Here is a 24,318-nt window from a genome sequence, read left to right on the forward strand (position 1 = left end):
AAAAAAAAAAAAAAAAAAAAAAAAACACAAACAAAAAAACAAAAAGAAGTAAATATTATCAATCAAGGACTTAGCTATCCAACTATAATGTGATTTCTCTACCTGCAATAAAATTATAGGGTTTTCATTACCACTTTTAATTTTATTTGCACAATTACTATCCTGGCTAGTCTCGTCACCTTCTGAGTTTTCTCTTAGTCAAGGAGGCTGTGTCTCCCACCTTCGATTAGTGCCTAGATAACACAAAAGGAGAGATGCCTAACACCAGTGAAAGAAGACAAAAGAGAGAGGATAGAGCAGGAGGCTTAGATCATCAGTGTTTTAGGTCTGGCCTCCATATCCATTTTTGTTGAGGTTCTTGACTGTATTATTCAATTCAAATTTCAAAGTGACCCCGAATTATACAAAATTTGAGAAGAGAAGAGGAATCAATATATATACCCGCTTTCTTACTGGGCATGTAGGTGAAACTGTGCATCGGTAGTATGCCCTAGGGCATGGATTGCCTTTAGCTATTTTTTGCCCGTATTTCCTCCATTGGCAGCCATCATTCATCTGTAGATACATGGAAAAGATAGTATTAACCTCATTCTCTAGAAAACCACTTTAGCATACTTTTAGATGATCTGAGAAGACGTCGTTTAGGTCCATTCTTGTGGGAGAGGCTATGGAGATCAGAAGTGGATTGTTAGAGGCACTCTCTGATTGCATTGAGAACTTACTAGTGGAATCTGATTGCCGAGAGCTTGTTTTATACTTGACTAGTGGTTCAGCCGAACATGAACAATGTTTTCATATTTTAGAACATGTTCTTTTCATTGTATTCTTAGGGAAATCAATACTGTTGCTGACTCTTCGACAAGGAAGATCCTATTGGTCTCATGTATGACAGTATGACCGAATTCTACTCCATGGTTAAAGGAGCCTCCTGGTTCAAAAACTGTGAGTTCCTCACGTTTTAATGAATAGAATTTGATTTACCAAAAATCTCTCTCTCTCTCTCTCTCTCTCTCTCTCTCTTAAGCAAAGATAATAAGTAGATGAAGAAATTATACTAACCGTGGGGGTATCACATCTTGCTCTCACAGAAACTCTTGTTTTCTTCAAGTGGGTCTGTTGTGAAGCTTCATCATCTCTATCATTACTGAAGTTGCTTCTCTTCTCTTTCTTTTTGGGTTCACTTGAAAGTCTTCCAAGGCTAAGTGAAATTTCCGGTTCTTCAATTTGTTGATTGGTAGGGGCTGTATCTGCAGATATCTTAGCTTCATCTTGTTGTATCATGTTCGTGAGATACAATTGGAGAGAATGATATTCCTTCATCATTTTTGATAGATTCATCTTCAATACTTCATTTTCTTCTTTCACTTTGCCTATTTCAGCCCTTGCAGATTCAAGCTGATCGTCCATCTAGATCAACAAAAACAGAAGCAGCAAATTTAAGAGAAACTGAGAAAACTAAGAAATCAATAACTGTACACCTTTAATAATCTAAGCTTCTCCGTTTTAATAATGCATATCTAGACGATTATGAGAGGTATTCTTACTTGATCATCTTTGATTGAAGATAATGTTCTTGAGGTGCTGCCCATTGATGTTCTTTCAATCAGAGCCAATTTGGGTTTTGCGAGCTTTGTTTATTTATTTGATTAGGGTTATTTATTTCAGAATCATGCAAGTTTCAGGGCTGTCGACATAATTGGTGGCAACCTAGATTGACTTTGTAGGTCTGCGAGGGAGGATTCATGGCTGAAAGTCAAACTTTTTGGTCAATGGAGAAAAAATGGTTACCATTTTAGACCAATACCAAAGGGTTGATGACCATGAACTTTGGACCACATGATTTCCAGGATGGGGACCTGTTAAATGAAAGTTTTGGACTTTTGACAAATCATCACTTGCTTGCCTGCAGAAATTTCTTCCATATAAACCATTTCTAGAAAGGTTAAATTTATGGGGTTTTTTTGGTAAAATTCTATGGGGTTGTGAAAGTAGGAAGATGTTGGTTTAATTTTTTTATTTTTCCCCTTCTGTTGTTTGGGGTTGGGGACTATATGTGAAGATTGAACTTAAAAACAACCTGATGTGTCAATTTAAAATCAAAATCTTTATCCATTGGTTAAAATTGTAGCGAATTGAATTGAATAAAGATTGATACGATTTTGATATAAAAAATGAATCTTACTCACTATGGAAAGTTTGATATTTAACTCAAAATCATTTGGTATGAATCATATCATACCAACTTGTCTATTCCCAAATTAAACCAAAGCTAGTATACATACTATTTATCTCATTATCTCTATACATGAATCTTGTATATTATATATCAGATAAATTTTATGAAACCAAACAAAACCTTACTGAAATCGAACTGATTTGATATAGTTTAGATTTCTACTCTCCGTCTCTTGCACTGAGTCAAAACCTTATCAAATTCTCGAAACAATACCAATTGACACCTTTAGCAACTACCGCAAATTATGGTTGTACCTTTCCAACTCTTCCAAGGGCAACAGATCTTTTCAACGTAACCTCTTTTTTTTTTTTTTTTTTTTATGTTTGAGATCTTCATGATACTTCCATCTTATATGGGGTGGCCTATTGGTTAATTTTATAACATATTCAGAACCCAAGTGATTATTATTTTTCCATTACACATCTACACATAAAAAGGTCAACTGCCTAAGTTCACCCTGAGAAGCAAGATGACCTCTTATTTTAGGACCGGGTTTTCCTAAGACGAAGTATTTGTTCACCATGTGACCTTGGGGCCACTGATAGGAGGATTTCAATATTTGCGTCCTTTGAATCCACACGGTGAATTTCACTGCATGGTGACCGAATATTTTGGCTTTAATTTTATTTAAATTTTTGTCAAATTAAAGGGAAAAAAAAAAAAAAGAAACTCAACTTCAAGGCTTGAGAAATAGATAAACAGGAATGTATTTGCTGTCTTCATCAGCGAGAGAGATAGAGAGAGGTTGAAACCGCATTCCGCGGCCCCAAGTAGATGGTTTGTAGAATATATACAACTAAGGCTCGCCGACAACTAACATCACTCTCAAGAACATGCCCTAAGAGAGCAAAGAGGGCCCCAAAGCTCAATGAGATCCATTCCCATAAAGGAAGAAACCTCCCTCACCCATAAGAGACACACCAAGGAAAGATCTACAAGTAACAAAGTAAAGCATACAGCTTTAGATTTACAGATTTTTTTTTTTTTTTTGGTTTTTTTTCTGTGACGTTTCGGAGTTACAGATAGTGGAGATGAAATATGTAGTTCACAAATGGAATGTTAATCTTCCCTTATCTTGTAAGCCTGTCTTCGCATGCTCTAGGGGTTTAAATCTTTGATTTTTTTATATTATTCTTTGTTTCTTTATGAATAAATAAATATATTAAACTTCAAAGGGAAAAGAGGAAAAAAAAAAAATCAAGGCAAAGGTGCCACCAAGAGGAACTAGGCCCGGACGACAACAAAAAAATGAAGCAATTACATGCTCATAATACAATCTCCCTAGGAACATTAGATATTCCATTCGAGTGACCTAAGAAAATAAAAGGAGAACCTAATACGGTGATTCTTCTTCTTATGCCAAGAAGAGACTTGAGTGTCTTCCCAATGAAGCTCCTCTTTTTGCTACAAATTTGGTGCACATGTCAGATCACCCCCTCCAAAAATTCTATTTCATTTATTGAAGAGTGTATACACTGGTGTACCTAGTGCATAAGGCTCCCACCACTATGAAGACTAGGGAGGGTTATAATGTATGCAGCCTTACTCCTACTTCATGGAGAGGCTATTTCCTAATTCAAACCTATAATCACTAGGTTGCAATGAAGCAACTTTATCACTTGTGCAAAGGTCTTCCCTCTATGTATGTTTATTTTTCTTTGCCCTTGCAATAAATTTAATATACTTATAAAAATAAAAATAGCATACAAAATGCAGCACAATAAAACTAAAACTGTAGGCAATCACTAGAAGGGGCCAGACTCCACAAGAAAAAGGTTCCTAGTGGTTTTTGGACCCTTGAGAGAGATTGCATGGATCGATCCTCCACATCACTCTGAATATCTCTTGTTAAGTTTGTCTCGAATTCTTAACCCGTTTTGAAGATTGACCAGCTCCGACATGTTTTGGTGGCGACCCGAATGAAAAGTTTTCTAAGATCTGTGATGGAAGCAGAAGGGTTGGGCCGATAGGCCCAAGCCTGGATCCCATCACTGATCTCGTTCGGGGGTGCGGGGGCTACACTGTGCTGTATGGTTCAACCGGATTGACTGGGACCCGATGGTCAACCCGCAACTTGGAGTATATATAATGTACTATTACTTGTTGAGAAAGTCATTGTACTTTGGGGGTTTTTTGAGCTAGGGTTTCAAGGCGAGTTTTCTTGCCGCTGCTTGGGTGTAATCTCTCTTCTACATAGTGAAACATCTTCTTCTTCACCCAAGGACGTAGCACACCACCCTGGCGTGTGAACCTCGTTAAATCTTTGTATCGTGCGGATCTATTGTCTCTTTATTTTTCGTATTTCTTGGTGTTTGGTGTAACATCTTTGATGATGTTCAGCCTAGAATGGGTTCAATTCCGAAAGAATTAAAAGTTTCATTCCTACCAATATGGTAATAGTATAACAAAAGGCTAACTTGGCAATACAACCAACGGAGTTTCTTTTGAATAGATCTCCTACACAGTTGATCTTTGGTAGGAAGCACATCCACCATATACCTCCAAGCCTTGAAAGGTTGCCAAGTAATGCAAGACTGGAACAACACACTAGGACTCCAATCCACTAGGAGATTAGAGCATCTAGAAATATTACAGACCGACTTGGTAGAGAAGAGGTACGAAGAATTGCCTATCCAAATGATGGAGTTTGGAGCAATGCTACTCAACTTATCCCACACTAGACAGAGATCAACTGATAAATATAGGCTAGGGCACCAATTACCTTCACTAAGAATAGTTGCACATCAGCATACCTATTTGAGCTAGCATCATATCTGATTTTGTTCCTAAATGTAAGAATAAGGATCACAGCTAGATGCCAAGGGTCAAGCCATATCTTTGTAGCTTGGCCATCTCCAATGATAAATATGAATGAACGGGAGAGCTCGATCCAGAATGAGCCTAAGTATCTAAATTAATGGATTTACCTTTCAAGTATATGTGGTTTACCCATTTCACCAATGCAAAATTCTTGTGGGAAGCCACCCCCCAAATTTACTTCAAAAAAATTCATCTATGTTGATGTCTTTGTGTGCATACATTCTCATTAGTCCCCACATTGAAGTAACCACCACTCTCTCAAGTAGCAATCTCTTACCCTAGTATTAATTATAAGAGATCCTGTTAGATTGCTTGTATGATGAATAAGTTAATAACATATGGAGCATTTTAATAGGATCACATTTAGCAAAACACGCATTTAAAAAGGCATTTCTATTTTTTTACTATTTTAATTACGTATTATTGTTTGTTTCCCAAAGATATGGGAAAAAATGGCAAACAGTCAACACTCCCATTTTAAACGGGTTTAAAACAACTTTTTTTTTTTTTAGACAATACACTTATTGAACAAAATGGCTACTTAATTGACCATATCTCTCTCTCCCGAACTTTGATCGACCTGATTCAATTCAAGTTCAATGCACAGATCCTAAAATTGAGCTAAAGCTGGTGAATTTGCTAAAAATTGAGTGATGACTCCCAATTTCAATTGAACATGCATCACTTGGAGAGTGTGTTGACTATGTTAAAACAATGAACAACATCATAGCCAAAACACATTGCTCTACATGAATTTGGACATGTTTTTTTGCTATGGTGTATGAATTTAGAATTATGCATGTTGAATGATATTGTATGATATATCTTGGAACTTATAATGGTTTGTGGAAAATATACATGCATTAATTAATGTTAGATGTTATAGTTGTTTTGAACATTAGGTGCAATTATATTCATGTAATAATTCCTCAATTTATATGAGTATACTGCCATTTTTTTGTCCAATTTTTTTGAAGACTTCAGGTTTAAAACCCATACCACTCGTTTTCCATCTTTTGCCATTATATGTTTTTATCGTACCATTTGGAGTTTACCACCATATAAAACCCATACCATTTTGAGTTTATTCCCGTTTTTGCCAACTATAGTTAGGATCAACCATTCTCTATTGAAATTGACTTTTGATTGGGGATGAGCTCCTAACATAGTGGAAGGAAGCCAGATAGTTGGGTTTAGCAAAAGTCTAGGGAAGATTGATAGTTCAAGCCTCCTACCCCACACTCTTCTTAATATAATAGTAGTAGTGTAGTAGTTAGTAATAAGTGTGGTCTAATGGGCCATCTTGCTGGCCCCTTGTGGATCTTGTTTTGGCCTTTCATAGGTTTCTTGTTTGGCCCCTTGCGGTTCCCTAACTAAACCAGTGTGGATTTTGCACCAAAAAATAAAAAAAATAAAAAAATTAAATAACTTTAACTTAACTTTTGAATGAATAGGATTGAAGGGACACCACTTACCACCATATATGATTCAATTTATGAATGTATTTTGTTATAGCATGTTTATTATTAAATTTATGAAATTTTTGTAGGCATTTAAATGTGAAAACTACGAATTGGTTTTGTTCTTTTTCGTTTGTACAAAAACATCTCTTAGGAAACTTCACCAAAAAATGAATATAATTTAGGAATGGAAAAGGACCATATCAAATGATCAAAAACTTCCAAAGTATGGTTTCATGGTCTAGTCAACCTATTTCTTAATATTATATATTATCCAAAAATATAATCAAATAATCATCACAAAACTGTTAAGGGAAAAAAAAAAAAGGAAAACCCTAAAATTTTGTGAATGCTCACTGCTTGTTGTCACCTTCAACATGGAGATATTTCTTCATAATACATCCTAAGCAGACAAACAAGAATTAGGAGTAGGGAGAAGTGGAAGTGAAGTGCTCACCCCACTTCAAATTCTGGCCAAAATTCTCTCCAGTGCTACCTTTGTTTACTATCGATGTGATTGCAGCTTCTAGAACTGATCGGAAGCTTGGGTCCGATGTGATGGCCTTGGTTGCGGCGGCAATAGTTTCAGTCATGGCCTGTTGTGGAGGAGTTGGATTGTTCTTTTGCATGTAAGGTTGGTAGAAATGTTCCTGAGGTTGCTTTCCAAGACTTAAGGGACCAATTTGTCCTCTATTGTAGGACTGACTTCCATAGCTCAGGGACCCATTTCCCCAAGATGTTGGTAGGGCATGGGATTCTGAGGAAGAAAAATTGAAACTTGTTGAATATCTTGGGGTGGAATGGAAGCTTGAATTTAACCTGTTGAATTGGGAAGATGAAGATGATGAAGAGGATGGTGGTGGTGCAGTTAGGTCAAGAGTGATGGTTGGGTATGAGGGTAAAGATGAGATTGAGGAGTTGGGTAGATAGAACTGCCTAGCTCTTGTGTTATCTGAGAGGTTGAAGCTTAAACCATGAAGATCAGCAGAGGTAGTGGTGGTAGCTGATGCCCCAAGGGCTGATCCGGAGCTCGACGAGCCAGACAAGAGCATGGAAGCAGCTGCAGATGTGGTGGAAGCCATGGCTGTCGCTGAAACTGATAGGGGGTGATTGTGGTTTCCTTCGTAGGTGGTGATCAAGATAGACATGTCCTCTGCACATCTTTGGACCTGAAATTGGAAATATAAAATTAGGGAAAGAAGTACTAAACTGATATTAAGTAAGCTAGACACTAAATTTATGGAGTTTTCACAACCACTTTAAATTTTTTTTTGGTACAAGTATAATGGCTGGTCTCAGCACCCTCTGTTTTTTCCGTAAGTCAAGGACGATGTATCTCCCACCTTCTACTAGTTCTAAGGTAACAAAAATGAGAGATTAGGTAACCCTTTCCAAGGGGCTTCACTCTGGAAACTGCAAGTTGCCCCTTATGGGTGAGGGTTGGAACTAGGGATCATCAGCTGCTCTGATATCAACGGTACAAATTTTGAAGTACTTGATCATATCAACCCACATCAAATCTCTTTCATAATCAATGTGGGATGTATGCCCCCCCACCCCAACCCAACCCAACCCAACCCAACCCAACCCAACATGACACAGTGCTATTCAATTCAAATTTTGTGACCGAAATTTTTACTAGATTTCAGGAAAAAGATGATATATACCTGCTTTCTCACTGGGCATGCAGGTGCAACTGTGCATCGGTAGTATGCCCGAGGACATGGGTTGCCTTTTGCGATTTTCTGCCCGTATTTCCTCCATTGGCACCCATCGTTCAGCTGTACATATATGGAAGGATATATTAACCTCATCTTCAACAAAAGAAGACCAATTTAGCCTACTTGTAGATCTCTGTCTCTCTCTCTCTCTCGCTCTCTCTCCCTCTCTCTCTCTCACACACACACACACATAATTAGTAGATGAAGAATTTTTACTAACCGTGGGGGTATCACATCTTGCTCTCACAGAAACCCTAGTTTTCTTCACTTGGGGCTGTTGTGAAGCTTCATCATCATCTGCACTTCTCATAGTCTTGAGAATTTTACTGGGTGGCCATATTTCTCCGGGTTCCTCTTTCTTGGGTTCTTCAAAGTTAGTTTCAGGGCTTGATAAGTTCAACGTGGGTTCATTCGAACAAGGGTTAGAGGACCCTTCAAACTTGCAGTCCAGCCTAAGATCCAAACCTTCTTTTAATTGCTTATCATCCTTTTTATCATTACTGGAGTTGCTAGGACTCTTCTCCTCCTTTTTGGGCTCACTTGAAATCCTTCCAAGGCTAAGTGAAATTTCTGGTTCTTCAATTTCTTGATTAGTAGCAGGAGCTGTATCTGTAGATCTCTTGGCTTCTTCTTGATGAACCATGCTCATGAGATGCATTTGAAGAGATCTGTATTCCTTCATAATTTGCGATAGAGTCATCTTCAAGACTTCATTTTCTTGTTTCACTTTTCCCATTTCAGACCTTGCAGATTCAAGCTGATCCACCTAGATCAACAAAAGCAGAAGCAGAGAAAACTAACAAATTATTCACTTTCCACCTTCAATTAATAATCTAAGCTTCTCAGTTTTAATAATAGATATCTTGACTATGATGGGAGGAATTCTTACCTGGTCCATTTTTATTGACGATGAACCTCTTGGGGTGCTGTCCATTGATGTTCTTTCAATCAGAGCCAAAGTGGGAACCTGTGATCAGAGACATTCAGATTTAATCATTGTTCATCCCTAATTTAAGTTTCCTGTGCTTTGTTTGTTTGTTTCATTTATTTAAGAATCATGCAAGCATCAGAGCTGTCAAGTGGCATAATTGATTGCAACCCAAATTGACTTTGTGGGTCTATGTGGGAGGATCCATGGCTAAAAGTCAAACTTTTCGGTCAATAAAGGAAATAAAAGATACCATTTTAGACCAATACCAAAGGGTTGATGACAATGAACTTTCGACCACATGATTTCCATGATGGGAAAGGCGAAATTTATGAGGTTTGATAAGAAATTAAGAAATTTCAGGATCAGGTAGCTTCCACTCTTTCCACTCTGCTCGAGGTCTTTGTGTGTCAGCTGCTTTAATATCAGAGATATGGACCTTGGATGTTGAGAGAAACTCAATCTGATAAACTGATGAACACGGATTAGGTTTGGGTATGAGGACAATCTCGTACGTCCGTGGATTTAGAATCCATTTTTTTTCTTTACATTTGATGGATTTTTAAACTTATGGACTACGTTCTCATACCGGAATTGATCTGGTCTCTAAATTGATTTACGAGTTGAAGAAATCTAAGACCATATCAACTCACATCAAATTTTTTTGTAATTGATGTAGAACCAACTGCCATATAACTGATGAGAGATCACAACAATAGATAATACTAGGATCAAACGTCCAACAATAGATAATACTAGGATCAAACGTCCTACCTTTTTTCTTATTTTTTGGAGGCAAAAACTGTGATCTTTTTATCTCTAAATTCTTGACTGTTTACCTGTTTGCTCATGGCTGTATCTTTTCGGTTAGGTGACGACGGCTTTGAACTGATATCCTCTGGGATTTCTCGTCCATATCTCACCTGAAACACAGATATAAGAATGACTGATCACAATCAAGATCTTCTTATCGAATAAAGGACTCAATATTCTAAAGAAGATTGAAATGTAATCTGAAACAAATTAATGTCAGGAAACCTAAAGAAACTTGAGGAGATCGAAAGTTTTCATTGATGAAGCTCAAATCATGTTGGGAAAATAAAGAGTTTAATCTGAAAATCCAAAATCCTCAACAAATTTAAACAGGAAAGGAAGGAAAACAAGACAAGCTTTTTACCTTTCCAGTCTCTCCTGAGCTTTGATCATCACCATTAGATTCCATTCTTCTCTCTTCCTTAACCATGCTTCCAATCCCAACAGATCTTTTCAAGGAAGTCTCCATCTTTTGCAAGATCTCTTCTTTTGCTCTTCTAACTTGTATTCAAGATCTTCATTATTCATCCTACTTATAAGGGGTGTGGCCTCTGGTTCGTTTTTGACTTTTAATTTTTCAACATATTCAAAACCCAATTGGTTATCTTTCTCCAATTACAAAAAAAAATGTCAACTGTCCAAGTTCACTCTGAGAAGCAAACCGTGTGAGCCGACCCTTTTTTTTATTTTTAATAATTTCTTTCCAATCTAGAAAGAAAGAAATTGAAGAGAGAAGAAGAATTCAACTTCAACGCTTGAGAAATAGCTACCTCCGGAGGTCTTTCTGTCTTCACCTAAGCCACAGAGAGAGAGAGAGAGAGAGAGAGAGAGAGAGAGAGAGAGAGGAGGAGGAGGAGGTGGTTCCAGCTGCAATCGGCGGCCCTACGTGATAGGTTTTAGGTTTATTAGTATACAAATACCAGTAATTAAGGGTGATTCCGGTGAGTGTCGGGGATTTTCTATTAGAATCTGGTGGTGACTTTCTTGTTTCATACTTGCCAACGATGGCAAGATACGGGTCAAAGCTGGTGTTTCAATTGTAGGGATACGATTGCATGTTCTTGCCATTGACTTACTTTAATTACCACCCCCCCTCTCTCTCTAGATCGTTCTCTCTCTAGGGACACATACCAAAATTATGGGCCATAGGATATTATCTATTGGACGATCCAAATTTAATGGAATTTACAGCTCTTTCAAGAGATATAGGTGCAATTATTTTTCTTTTTTTAATTCATTTTATACTATAATGGGAAGCCATAACTATTGAACTAATAAAGTGGCAAACTATGTCTAGAAGTATTTAATATTATTATTTTTTTCTTATTAAAGATACTGTTTGGCTATTAAATCACGATATAAGAGGGTATTTTTACCCCAAAAAAAAAAAAAAACTATTTAAGTATATAGAGCTGTAAATGTCTCCTGATGATTCAAGTTCAAACCTCATGGATGGCTTAATCTCATAAACTGACATGACCAATAGGTTAGCAGTAAATTATAGGTATACTCTTCAAATTTATTTTTGAAATTAAAAGACATTTTGGATCTGTTCGATGTCATAATGATTGAAAAGTGTTGTCCACACAATTGCTTCTTGGGTTTATTTTCTCCTCCCCTCATATAAGGTAGACATGTCATTTCATAAGAGTGGAGGAGAGAGATAAACACATGAGAACACGAGTGTAGACCATGCTTCTGGATAAAAAACATTTCCCCTATATAGATATAGACCAATACTGTAAACTTGTTTTAGGAAGCTGGAGGATGATGGCATGATCCTTGGTGTTCGTAGGTTTTAACCCTCTTCATAAAGCTTCATGCACCCACATTTATAGTATCTCCCAAGTGATACTACATTAGTACCTACATCATTAGAGCTGCTTTTATAATTTGGTAGAATCATATATAATGTCAAGGGAAAAAGATTCTCATGCCGCTGGAGTGTGGATTCCTTCCACAATTTCTCACATGATAATTCATGAGGTTCACACTAACATTTTCTCTTTTCAAACAAATGTAGGCTCCCTATTGAACAAAACCATTTGCTGCGTTTTCATTGGTGTAGTTTCACACTTTGGCTTCATGAGAAACCTCTATCTGTTAGGGAAAATATCTTATTAGCTCGTTTAAGAGAGAGAGAGAGAGAGACCTCTAATCTTAAATTACAAGTTAATTAGTATGACGTGTTGTGAAGTTGGAATTCTGGCTGCCGTAATGCATCAAATAGAAAATTTATGCTAAAACTTTGAAAAAAAGGGGAAAATATTCAGTTGTTTGCATTAAAATTGATATAAATAATATAATAATGCTGTGAACGATGCAAGAAGTTGACCCATTGATGAACGTTATATTGTATTGTCAATTTGCACACTCCCTACGTGTCTAAAAAAAAATTAATCTAAATACATTTTTAATTTGAAGTTGACCCATTGATGAAAGCTCTATTGTACTGCCATATTCTCTACCTATCTAAAGAATATTCAATCTAAATACATATTTAATGTACTTATATCTTAAGTCTTTCTCAATTCTCATTATCCCCATATTAATTTATGTCTTTTATATTTTGGGGATGTTTGGGAAGGAGTTATTTGGAAATAAGGTTCTCCCTCTCTCTTTTGTATGCATGCGCGTGTGTATGATGATGCCAATGAGGACAAGGGGACAAGGCAATTTAGGGATGTACCACATTTGAGTTTGAAAAATACGTATACCCTCATCTCTGCTTAAATAATCAATCCATTTCTCACCAAGACAGATGAACCATTCCTTTTTTTTTTTAGAAAAACTACAATCAACTATCATTAAAGAAAATTTGAATAGAAGAAACTCCTCCGCAAGAAAGAAAAATTTACAAGAAAAGGAGGTGATTGTACCATCAAACAGAAGATAAATCCAAAACTGCATTTCTAATAGCCAGAAATTGCACCTTCCTACTGGAGGACTGGGAAACAAACGGAGACTTCACAAAATGAAAAGAAGAAGCCAAAACTAGAATGAGACGCAGACCAAGTGGCCTGCACAAGATTTGAATAAATAGACTATATGGACAAAGTCCACTAGAATAGGGCAGCCAGCAAAGTGGGAAGTCCGTACTCAATACGGCTCCATATTGTGACATTTATAAGTAAAAGAGTGTGGTAGGGCAAGGTAGGGGTGCAACAGGGCCGGATTGGATCGGGCTTCTTAAAACCCTATCTTAACCCTATGTCCCCTTAGCTAAGCCCAAATTCACCCTAACCATGACTCAGTGTCACAAAACTTCAATTTTGGCCCAACCCTTCAAGGTTCAGTCCAGTCCATACCCGCCCTTATTGGCCCTGATTTTTCAGGGCTAGGCCGAGATGATCCTGATTGGTCCTGACCCTGACCCTAGTTTGTCATCAAGGGCCGGGTATACCCTGACTCTGACCCTATAAAATAGAAAATAACTAAAAAATAAAAAATATTAATAATAAAGAAGAGATAAAAAAAACACAAAGTCACAAATTACTCGCCATGAGGAGAACATCCTAAAGCAAACATTCAAATAATACAAATAACCCCAACTATTATGGTGAACAAAGAGGAAATCATCTTAAAAAAAACTAACAATCCAAAAAATTCCAACTATTTGTCATGATAAACAAAGAGATCATTCTAACAAGACAAACAATTTGAATATCTCAAATTACATGTCATGTTAAACAAAGAGGAAAACATAACCGATGATTTCTCAACTGATGTAGAGTGATGTCCGTTAAGGGACGAAGGCATAACACAATGTGCACTCAGGCGATGGGAACCTTCGAGAGTGATCAGTGATGCGATTATTAAACGCGAAACTTTTGCGGCAGAAGGAAAACAAGAGAGATCGGTGAGAGGATATATTAAGGTTTTTTTAAGTGTCAATGTCAAACAATATCTAAAATTAGGTTAAAATCAAAGTTAACATCAGGGTCAACATCAGGGCAAAAAATCAGGGCTGGGTTCAAGGCACGTTGGGCGGGCCAAAGACACCAACTCTTACCCGCCCTGACCCTGACTCAGGGTTAGAAATTTCAGGGTCAGGTTGGCCCTCAGGGCCAAAATATTTCGATCAATTCCTATTCGGGATTAGGGCGGGTTCGGGCCATTAGGGCCAAACTTGCACCCCTAGGACAAGGCATCTCCTTGGAAATTTAGTAGAAGCATGGCCTCATGGGAATAAACTATATAAATAAGAACCATGACATCCTTTACCAAAAAAAACAAAAGAGAACCATGGCATTCCTTCATCTCTATTTGGTGGTTTATGGTCAATCTAAGATCAATGGAGCAAAAGTTTGTTTGAAAACTTAAGAGTTGGATTTGACATGAAATTTGATCTAGAATTTCAGACTTATTCATTGTTGGATATTAGTAAATGATTTGGAATTTAGAAATTTCAATCTCAACAATTTATGTGACGCGTGTGGAATTAGCTTTGGATTAGTTATGGCTCATGATTCAAATCTTTCCAAGCCTGCTATTTGTCTGATGTTCCTTTATTCAAGTCTGTTGCCGTGACAAATTGTGTCAATTCCCCTGCTGATAAGAAAGATGGTGGTCTTTCTCAAGTAGAAGATCCTAAGGCAAACATGCCTTCTTTTTTTTTTTCAAAACCCGCAATGGGGGAGAAACATTTTTTTTTATGATTAAAAATAAAATAAAAAAATAAATGAAAAAGAAAAATATTCTTACATAAGAACAACATTTATCTAGGAAGACAAGTCAAAACTATAAGTAAACCTAAACCCAGGAGCCTTTCTATACAACCAAGTATTAGATTCCAAACAAGCCGAAGTTTGCTAAAAGAGATAAAGAGGAATAGAAAAAAAAAATCAAAAGGAAAATATGAGAATATAAAATGAAGGATTAGAAATATTGATAAATTTTATCTAGAGGAAATAAAGAAATACACATCAAGGTCTAAAACTTATATTAAGGTTCCAATGAGACCTGATATACCTATTAAAAATAGACAAAGGAACCACCCTACTAAGATTAGAGCATCTAATTCCTACTTCAGAATAGTTCCAACTCCGAATAAGGATAAAAATTTCTAATATGTTGCATAAATCTTCTATTGTTTTTCTCAACCCAAATGTGATAGATAATCACATCAAAGGAACTCCTACCCACATGAACAGTAATGTACCACCCCTTGAATGTATGTCTAACTTCATCAAGCTTCCATGCCATTACTTAATTCTTCTATCTAAAGATAAATATGGAATTAGACAATATTCTAGATTTTATTTGAAAATGGGAAATCAAAATAGAGATGCTCCAAAGTAGCAGCACAAGTCCGACAGAGCATGCAGAATTAATAATACTTCTATCCAAGAAGAGAAAGCATCTAAGGCTCTTCTAAAATCCATTACATTTTTATGCTTCAGTATCTCTCTCACACAATGATGTCATGAGAAGTGAACAAGTGTTAGAATTTATATTTAGTTTATTATAATTAAGTTTCAAAATGAGGTTTTTCCTTTATGTGTTTTATGACTTGTAATAGTGTGGGACCCTTAGGGTGGGTCAAGGTAGTGAAAATTGGTCAATAACACCCTATGGGAGCCCTAAAGTCCATTTATGACCATTAACAGCAGTGGAGAGGTGGGCAAAGAGAATTGATTTGGATTAATTTCATTTATAAAATTAATTCTCAATTCATGCCATAAGTTATTGCCAAATGGAGGTAAATGGTCAATATCATTATATGGATGCCCTAAAGTCCATTCATAGTCACTACCATGACTGGGGAGGTGAATTAAGAAATTGATTGGGATTAATTCAATTAACTTGCCATTATTTGGAGGTTACTCTTGGGGCCAAGAGGGTGCAAGGATTGGTTTTGGGTCTATATAAACCCAACCAAATACCTTGCAGAGATATACATTCACACATTGACACTCCATTTATTTCTATTCTTTGCAACCATACAAGTCTTTCTCTATCTTCTATTTTCTCTAAGTCTTGTGTAAGGTTAGAGGGGGCTACTGTGTTGTAGCTTTTTGCTCCTTAAAGGAACTAGAAAAAACTGCCTCATTTTCTAGTGGGAGATTGTTTCATCTTGGAGGTAGAGGTGCAGAACAACTCTTGACAGTAGAGGACATCAATAACATAAAGGCAACACTACAAGTGTGATTCAACCTCAATTCTGTTCGAAGTTTCTTCAGTTGCTGTGGTGGTGATTCAACATCTATTTCAAGCTTTTCTTCATCTCATTTCAGCCAAGGATCAATACTACAACATCATAGTAGTTTCTACTGCAAAAACTTTGTATTGCAATTTGTTTTATTTTTGTAAAAAATTGTAATACAATTATCCAACAACAAGAATTCATGTTGATCTCTTATTAGTCAAACCACTTTTCTCACTTCAATTCAAACCACTTTTCCCACTTCAATTCTACTTTCAAATACTCACTCTGCAATTAACTTGCTGGCCATTTGATGGGCTTCTACAAAATGTGGGTCCTAAAATTTTTAAGGCCATGCATATTAAGTGAGTAATTAAAAGGGGGGAGTGGTTTATTTGAGCAAGTGGCATACATAAAGAAGTGCAATGATAAGATGTGAACAAAATATTTCATGCATAAGAAAGAAGCGACGTCATTTAATGTGAGAAGAAAAAATATAGAGAGAGAACGTTCAAGCATATCCTAGAGGTTCAAAGAATCTTTTTCTTAAAAATAAAAAATAAAAAATAAAAAATTTAAAAATTTAAAAAAAAGATGAGAAAGAGAGAGAGAGGTGTGCAGAGTTCCCTGTGCAACCATTCCCCTAACGATGTCAGCTGGGCTAGATAGATCTAACATTGCACACTTGTATGTATTTCAATCTTTAGACCCAAGCTTAATTGATCCACATCTTGTCTTGATTAAAATCCACCTTGACCTATTCTATAATACTGTTCATATGTCATGGATGCTTTGATTCTTTTGCGAGGTCAACTGATAACGCCCTGAACCACATTAATGCAACCAAAACATCAGAAGTCCTTCATGACCTACATGAACATGATCAACCCATTTTGACTTCCACCAGACTCGCACTTATGAGATGAGCAAATTAAACTCCATTGCTTCTAAAGTTCAAAATTATTCCCTAATTCTAGACAAGATTAAGATGTGAAATAAAAAAAAATTCAAGGGTTGCTTGTTTCAATGTAAAATAATTAAAATTTCAAAAAAATTTATTTCAATAATAGATATTCAAAATGACATTACTTTCTTACTTTTGGAAAACATTTTCAATTTGTATTAAAATAAAGAGAGCTAAATTATACTTCAAATCCAATATTTGCGCTAAAATTCCATGGATTAGAATTGACTTAGCTCAAATATAACCTATGCACAATGATAACATTAATGTATAGCATTGATAAAGAAGTATACTAAGCATTTTATTTTAGGTAATTGCAGAAAGGGATGTTGTGATGCCAAACTGACGAAAATCTTAGACGCGAAAATAAAATAAGCATTCATCAATGAAACATGATTCAAGTTGTCTAAAGAGTCTGCAAAATGAGTAAACTATTTTGTGAGAGAACGGATTTTGATTGTTGCGTGTAATCGGGGTTTACCTTTGGTCCTGAACCGTAAAACCGGGTAGGTTCAAGGGAAATTCTCATTAGCCCCACACCCCCGGGCCCCCAAAAAACAAAGAATTAGAAAGAGTTGAAATTTTGGAACTGCCAGGCTTGATGACGAAGGGTCTTCTTTCTTTACTTTTCTTTTCTTTTCTTTTGCATTCAAAGTTTGACGAAAATAATGACTTGTTCCTATCTATTGTATATTGATTAAGGAACCCAAGTCTATGCCGGTCTGGTTCGTGCTCTTATCTTAATTTTTTTCATTTTCAATAGGGTTCAAGTCGTTGATGTTCCATGGATCATTGAACACAGTTGGTTATTGATTTATTAATTAACTGTTTTTTATAAGGTTAAAAGGATCACAAGATATTTTAATGCAACACCTTTTAATTGTATTTAATGTAAGGGTAGAAACGCTTTCAAATATTGAATGTTATTTTAATCCAGAGTTTAATGCACTTTTATGTAAAATTACAGAATTGACCTTCTAAGGGGCGAAAAAAATTCTAAATTAAAGTAGAGAAGTCCTTAGCTTTGAAACCTTTTATATATATATATATATATATATATATATACATCAAAGTCAAACCCCCTACCATAGGCCAAAAGACAACAAAAACAAAAGGAAAAAACTAAAGAAAAGAAAATTCTCCAACTTTGATAGGGACACCTGGAATCACATCTATCCTTTAACACAACTACGGATTTATATTTTAAAAATACAAGAGCAAAGTAACTTATAAAAGCTTTCTTTCTCCATAAACTATTCAAATTCAAACCTTCTTTAATTTTCTTTGGGCCTTATAAAGAGAAAAAAAAAATGAAACAAAATTATTATTTTATACAAATATGTATTTTTTTTTACTTTTTTATTTCAATCATACTTTAGGTCTATATCAATATGTATAATTGATACTGTATTCAGGCATACAATTTTTTTTTCTTTTTCTTTTTCAACCATCATGTAAGTTTATACTCATCAAGTACACATGTATGTTAATTAGTTAATTTCTTATTTCAAATAGTTGAAAAAACTTAGCCTTATCTATCAAAATAGAAGGGAAAAAAAAAAGGGGAGAGAAAGAAACTCAATTATCAATGAGTTTTCTTTTCTAAATTAAATTAATGGCTTTCTTTTCTTCTCTAACATATAAACTGTTAGGTGATAATATTTTTTTTTCTTTTCTAACAAATAATGAATGACTTGTTGAGGAGATGGATTTGACTTAGAGAGAGAAAAAGAAAGAGTCTCAGTCTTCACTGAAACAGACAAAAAAGAAGGAAAAAGGCTAGAGGAAAGGGTCAGCTGGTCTCCCCATATCCTTTTAATTTGAGCCTTCTATAGCTAATGTATCATTGAACCATGTGATTAAGGTAATTAAGCTTTCAAAAGCAATCCACACATTACAAATCCTGAGGATAGAAAACAGATCGACCTTTTGACTTTGAATATTAATGTTATTTGATCCCTTCTACATTCCAAGATCATTGCAAAGACAAGAAGCAAAATTTTATTTAGTCAATGTATACCAAATTACCAATTATAACCATATGCATAAAGATATTCATCTACTATTTTATATTAACAATGATCATCCTTTTCTCATACCTAATCAGTCCATTCGATGTGGGTCTGATCCAAAGTAGATTGAGATAATTGTAATTGATACAATGAACAATTTTCTAGATCTACGCCATTAAAACAAGTAAATATTAAACCAAGCAATTTTTTTTTTTTAATTTTTTTTCTTATCTGGTAGATCTAAACAGTTTTCCTTGTTACTAATCAGTTATGAGGAAGACATGTAACTTATGCCCTGCAAGGTAACAACATTTTTTTTCATGTTTGCTAGTTAGGTTCTTGAGTTAAGCATGTTCATAAGTCTAGCTAGCTCTTCATATTCCAGCTCGAAAGCCCTTTGTAGCCCATACGTGGACCCCATGCATGCACCTCTTGTGAACATTTTTTTTTTTTTTTTTTTTTGTGGTAAAATTGTGAGCATCTTGCTATACCATAATGCATGTATCCCCAAAAATACTTGGTTAAATAGTAATATGGCAGCCCAACCAGCTACTCTCAATCTCAATGTAGGCCTAGATCTCGGTTAATATATGATTTCTAATTATTTTCTACCAAAAAAATTAGCTTTGTAATTAGTTTTATCTTAGTATGCCTAGACGGTAATCATGTACTCTTTTTTTTTTTTTTTTCATTCCTTTTTACAATTTGATCTTTAAGCCAAAAACAAAAACAAAAACAAAAACAAAAAAACCCTTCTGCATTAGATGGTTTACAACTACCATAGAATAATAATATAGGACGATCCTAAGATGGATAGCCCAAGTAGTCATCAAGGTTAAAAGAGAAAGATCGATCTAGAGGGTAGTATTTATAAAAGATAGATATAAAATGTTTAAGGGAGATGGTTCCCTAAAGGACAGCGTGGCCTCTACAACAGCATGTGGGTTAATGGGAGTACGCGCGAAAGCATCAATATGATATTTCTGATTTTTATGAGGGAAGGGGTGATCATTTCTCTTGGCTTTGTCTGGGTGGGTGTAGGGGTCATGCTACATTTTAGGATTCTTTTTCCCAATGTTTGAATCAAATATCCATCAATTGATCTTAGAAATTAGCATTAAGGGATTGAGCGAATGAATGACTTTGAAAGCAACATTTATTAGGAGCAACCAAATAAATCAAAAAGTAATAGAAGTAATGGCAAAAATTCTATATTGAACTATATAATATCATATTTGTAAGGAAGGATTGAAATAGGGGAGAAAAGAAGGAACATCAGTCCCCTCATACCCAAGGCAGATAGAATCTGATATGATTGATATTGTAGCAAATTTGCTACTGCTTCCATGGATTTAAAAATCGGATTCGATTAGCATTGGCTGAGACTATCCTGTGAGACTGATCCAATTCGTACTAATCCACTGATAAGATGTAAGGGTAAAATGATCCAAAATACCAATTAAAAAAATAAAGGTAAGTCCATCCAATCCAATCCAATCCGGCTTAACCGATACTAATTTCGAGTTGTAAAACCTTGACTGCATCTGTTGTAGACTACCTTATAATCCTAACTTGTTAAATGCTACCAAGTCTAATACGTATGTATTTTTTAATGTGCTGTCTATATGCTACTAAGTCTATTACATATTTATATTTTAATGTGTTGTTTTGGTCTACTCTTAGATTTTTCTTTTCTCAACTAGTCTTAATAAATTAAGACCTTGCAGGTCATACGTCAAACAATTAAATATAAAAATATAATATATCCATAAATGGAGAAGGGATAGATAGATATGATGGCCCAAATGCAGTGGATTAAGAAGACATTTGCACTTTTAAAAAAGCTCACAACCTTAAGACTTTCTCTAGATTTATTAAATTAGCCCAAGTTGTATTTTAGATATTGAATTAGGTCAATGGTTTTGATCTAGATTTGAATTGAGTAATTATAGTTGAGATGTAAGTTCTACATTTTTTATGTCTTGTAAACAACCTTAAGTAAGATTTTTTCCCTTATGTGAAATAAAAGATTCAACTCATTCCTCAAATGAGACTAACCTAGGCATGTATTAGTTTTTTAAAATTGTTACCAGCTACAAGCTTAGCTGAATTGTCTATGTATCAATTTTAATCAGCATGCTGGTTAGTTATAGGACATGCCATCATTTAACATTTATATATTGTAATTCTCAAGAAATCTGATTTATTTTTCTTGTAAAGTCTAAATTTTTCAATGATTGATTACTGCAAACGTAATAAAACATAACAAATTTATTGGTAGAGCAATCAAAACATGGATAGTCGAATAAATGAAGAGACCAGAGAAAACAGAGGTTCGTGAACATTATTTACACATTAAATGCAACTTTCACCCAAAGAAGCTAAGACAATAGAGGGTATGTATACATCTAGACATGTTCGTAAATACTATATTTACACATTAAGCATTACTTGATGCTATGTAGTAGGAGCAATACAAGGACTATAAATTTTTTTTACCAAAAAAAAAAAACATTTTATTTATTTATGTATTGGTATACAAGTGTAACAAGTATTTTACAAGTTTAAAAAAAAAAAAATGGTAGGAAGTGAGTTCATCTACCTTATCATCCGCGTTGAAAAAATCTAAGAGAAGGCCAAGCTTAGGAGACCAATCATTATAATAAATAAAATAAAAACAAAATAGCTGTCATTACAAATTCAAAATGTCTAGCCAATGCATGATTTATAAATAATTCCAAGTTAGCAAGTTAAATCTTGCTTTCAACGGCAACTAATAACCATATGTTAGGTGTTGTTTAAAATAGTAAATAACTTTTGAATAAACCAATTTCTTCCAAGCAGTTTCCCAACAACTAAAATTTATTTTATTTTAAAAAAATTAAAATTTATGAAACTAGATTGTGCAAGCCATGATTTAGAAAAATAGAAGTTGTATACAGTTTCATATGTAATATGGACGTAGGAAAATGTAATTAACTTCCACTTGAATTAACTTTTTTTGCTAGGTGCACTATTTATTCATTCATTCTAACACTTGGATATATTGAAATAGATCTATATAGACGACATGTCAAACCATTTATAGGCTTTCTTCCTTGTTTTTTTTGACATACTTTGTACATAGCAATTGGTATTAAATAAAAAGAATATTTTAAAGCATTAAAATGACATGTGGAGAAATAAAATGAGACTGAAATACAGCAAAGATTTGAAGATTTGATGATATTGTGATCAACATGTTCACAAATTGGAGTATGATCAGACACTAAAGTTTGGCCCAAAAATTGCTTCAATGAGAACCTCATTCCCTGTGGACTACCTATCAGTAGCTCAAAACTTAAAAATCAATCTCTCTCTCTCTCTCTCTCTCTCTCTCTCTCTCTAAAGTATTCATTATGACAAAGGAAAATACTAAAAGCCAAGAGCAATGTCAATCAAACGAAAAACTGACTTGTCATTGTTGGTTAGATGTACATGGCTTACCATCACCACAAATATATGATCTGTCCTTATGGTATTTTTATATTATAATTTCTCATGTTTGGAAGTCATATAAGAACACATCTACTTAAGAGGTCAAACAAAATTAAATGACTATCATGGACATGTGCTGAACTGCCGATTGGGCTATGTAGTGATCGAGCTAAATGACTGTAAGCATAATTTGAATGGTTGTGAGATGGTCATATTTTGACTTGAACCCTTCAACTATGTCCGTATCTCTCTCTCTCTCTCTCTCTTAATTTTTTTTACTGCCCATACACTATGAAATCTATGAACAGGCCAACTTTTTTTCATAAAATGAAAATTTAGATGGAGAAGAAATTTTATGGATGGATAAAGCCTAGATCCTCTACTCATTTGAAAATTCCCAATCAAAACAGAATACGTCAAATGATAAAAAAAAAAAATAATAATAATAATAATAATAAATGGTTAAAATTCATGACTATCGAAAAGATGCAAATCGATACTTGAACTACTGAGTGGATGCACGAGAATGTATGAGAGAGTTTATGATTGAATTTGAGTCTGAAAGTTTACCCTTGATGTCCCATTCCTTATATATCCAATAGCTAAAATTGTTATTTTACCTTTTTCACATTGTACAACTACGTGCACATTCTATAGATTCTAAAAATGGACCTTTCAATGTAGAAAACTTTAATATTTTCAATGAACCACCTAATCATGCTAGATTTTTGGCTTTGCTAACCTTGTTGAATCTAAGGAAGACTGTACACTCCCTTATGTGAACACTTCACATGGGATGTTTCAGCATTTGGAAACCTCCACCCAAAATAAGGAGGAATATATAATTATATCAGATTGAAAGTAAGACGGAAGCTAACATTATTCATAATGTCATCATTTTTACTTGACTTGAATCATTAGGCTTCGTCTCTTTGTGAGGGAAAGGAAGTGAAATCAGTTTTAAAAAGATAACATACATTTTTATAATCATGATCTTGTAACTCCTTTGTTTTATTTTGTACATTTAAAAACACATTTGAAATGTTTTGAATTAGTTATATATTAGGTTAGATTACAAGAGTTTTCACTTGTCATGGCCTTAGACCTGTCTAAGCAATCGCGCCAACACCTAGCACTTCTATTAGCACTAAGTCAATATTCTTACACTCCTTAAGGGACTTGGGAAGAGAAGAAGTGAACACAAGAGTGAGTTTGAAATAATGAACTTGTATTGCACTTAGAAATAGGTTAGCAGAAATGAGGGCACCTCTATTTATCGGTACTCCTAATTACAATGAATGGCTAGGTACATTTTTCTTACATTCAACGATTACTTCCACCTCTTTAGTGGAGGATTCTAGAAACCTCCTAAAATATCTCCTACAAATATCTTCTAGAAAATATCTATTATAAAATATCTAGAGTTCTACACTTTGGTAAAATTCTCTAGAAATTGGACCTTACTAAGTCTAATGACTTAAGTCCATGGGCTTGGTGTGTTGGGTCCATGGGCCTATGTTGAGCGGGTTGTGACACTCTCCCTCACCTAAGTCAGTGACATCCTCGTCGCGTCTTCTTCGTGGAACCTTTGATTTCATTTCACTTGCATTTCTTTGATTTCTTTTGCTATGCAATTAATATACATGAGGGCTGACACATGAAGTAACTTTGCTTACTTGATACGTTTGGGTCTGAGGCTGGGCCTAAATAAGACCTTAGGCCCATGAACAGACCTGATTATA

At 35.0% G+C, this 24,318-nt stretch overlaps 2 protein-coding genes across 2 annotated transcripts in view; both read right to left on the bottom strand.

Annotated features, from left to right (window-relative positions):
• Window positions 1-1,630, bottom strand: part of LOC122058722 (WRKY transcription factor 72A-like) — a 2,939-nt gene extending 1,309 nt beyond the window's left edge. Inside the window, exons 1-3 of the mRNA XM_042621392.1 lie at window positions 1,545-1,630; window positions 1,060-1,407; window positions 442-555 (exon numbers count right to left, since the gene is read on the bottom strand). Coding sequence (XP_042477326.1) covers window positions 442-555; window positions 1,060-1,407; window positions 1,545-1,589 — 507 coding nt within the window. The 5' untranslated portion in view covers window positions 1,590-1,630. The remainder of the gene's footprint in view (window positions 1-441; window positions 556-1,059; window positions 1,408-1,544) is intronic.
• Window positions 1,631-6,832: 5,202 nt separating this feature from the next.
• LOC122058607 (WRKY transcription factor 72B-like) lies at window positions 6,833-10,490 on the bottom strand. The gene is made up of 6 exons (XM_042621238.1): window positions 10,343-10,490; window positions 10,005-10,088; window positions 9,127-9,204; window positions 8,458-9,003; window positions 8,184-8,297; window positions 6,833-7,685 (listed from the first exon to the last, which is right to left on the bottom strand). Exons 1-6 carry the CDS (start codon window positions 10,445-10,447, stop codon window positions 6,939-6,941), a joined length of 1,674 nt encoding a protein of 557 aa, XP_042477172.1. The 5' UTR covers window positions 10,448-10,490; the 3' UTR covers window positions 6,833-6,938.
• Window positions 10,491-24,318: the final 13,828 nt, after the last annotated feature.

This window comes from Macadamia integrifolia, chromosome 13 (genome assembly GCF_013358625.1).
Source record: "Macadamia integrifolia cultivar HAES 741 chromosome 13, SCU_Mint_v3, whole genome shotgun sequence".
Classification (NCBI taxonomy): Eukaryota; Viridiplantae; Streptophyta; class Magnoliopsida; order Proteales; family Proteaceae; genus Macadamia; species Macadamia integrifolia.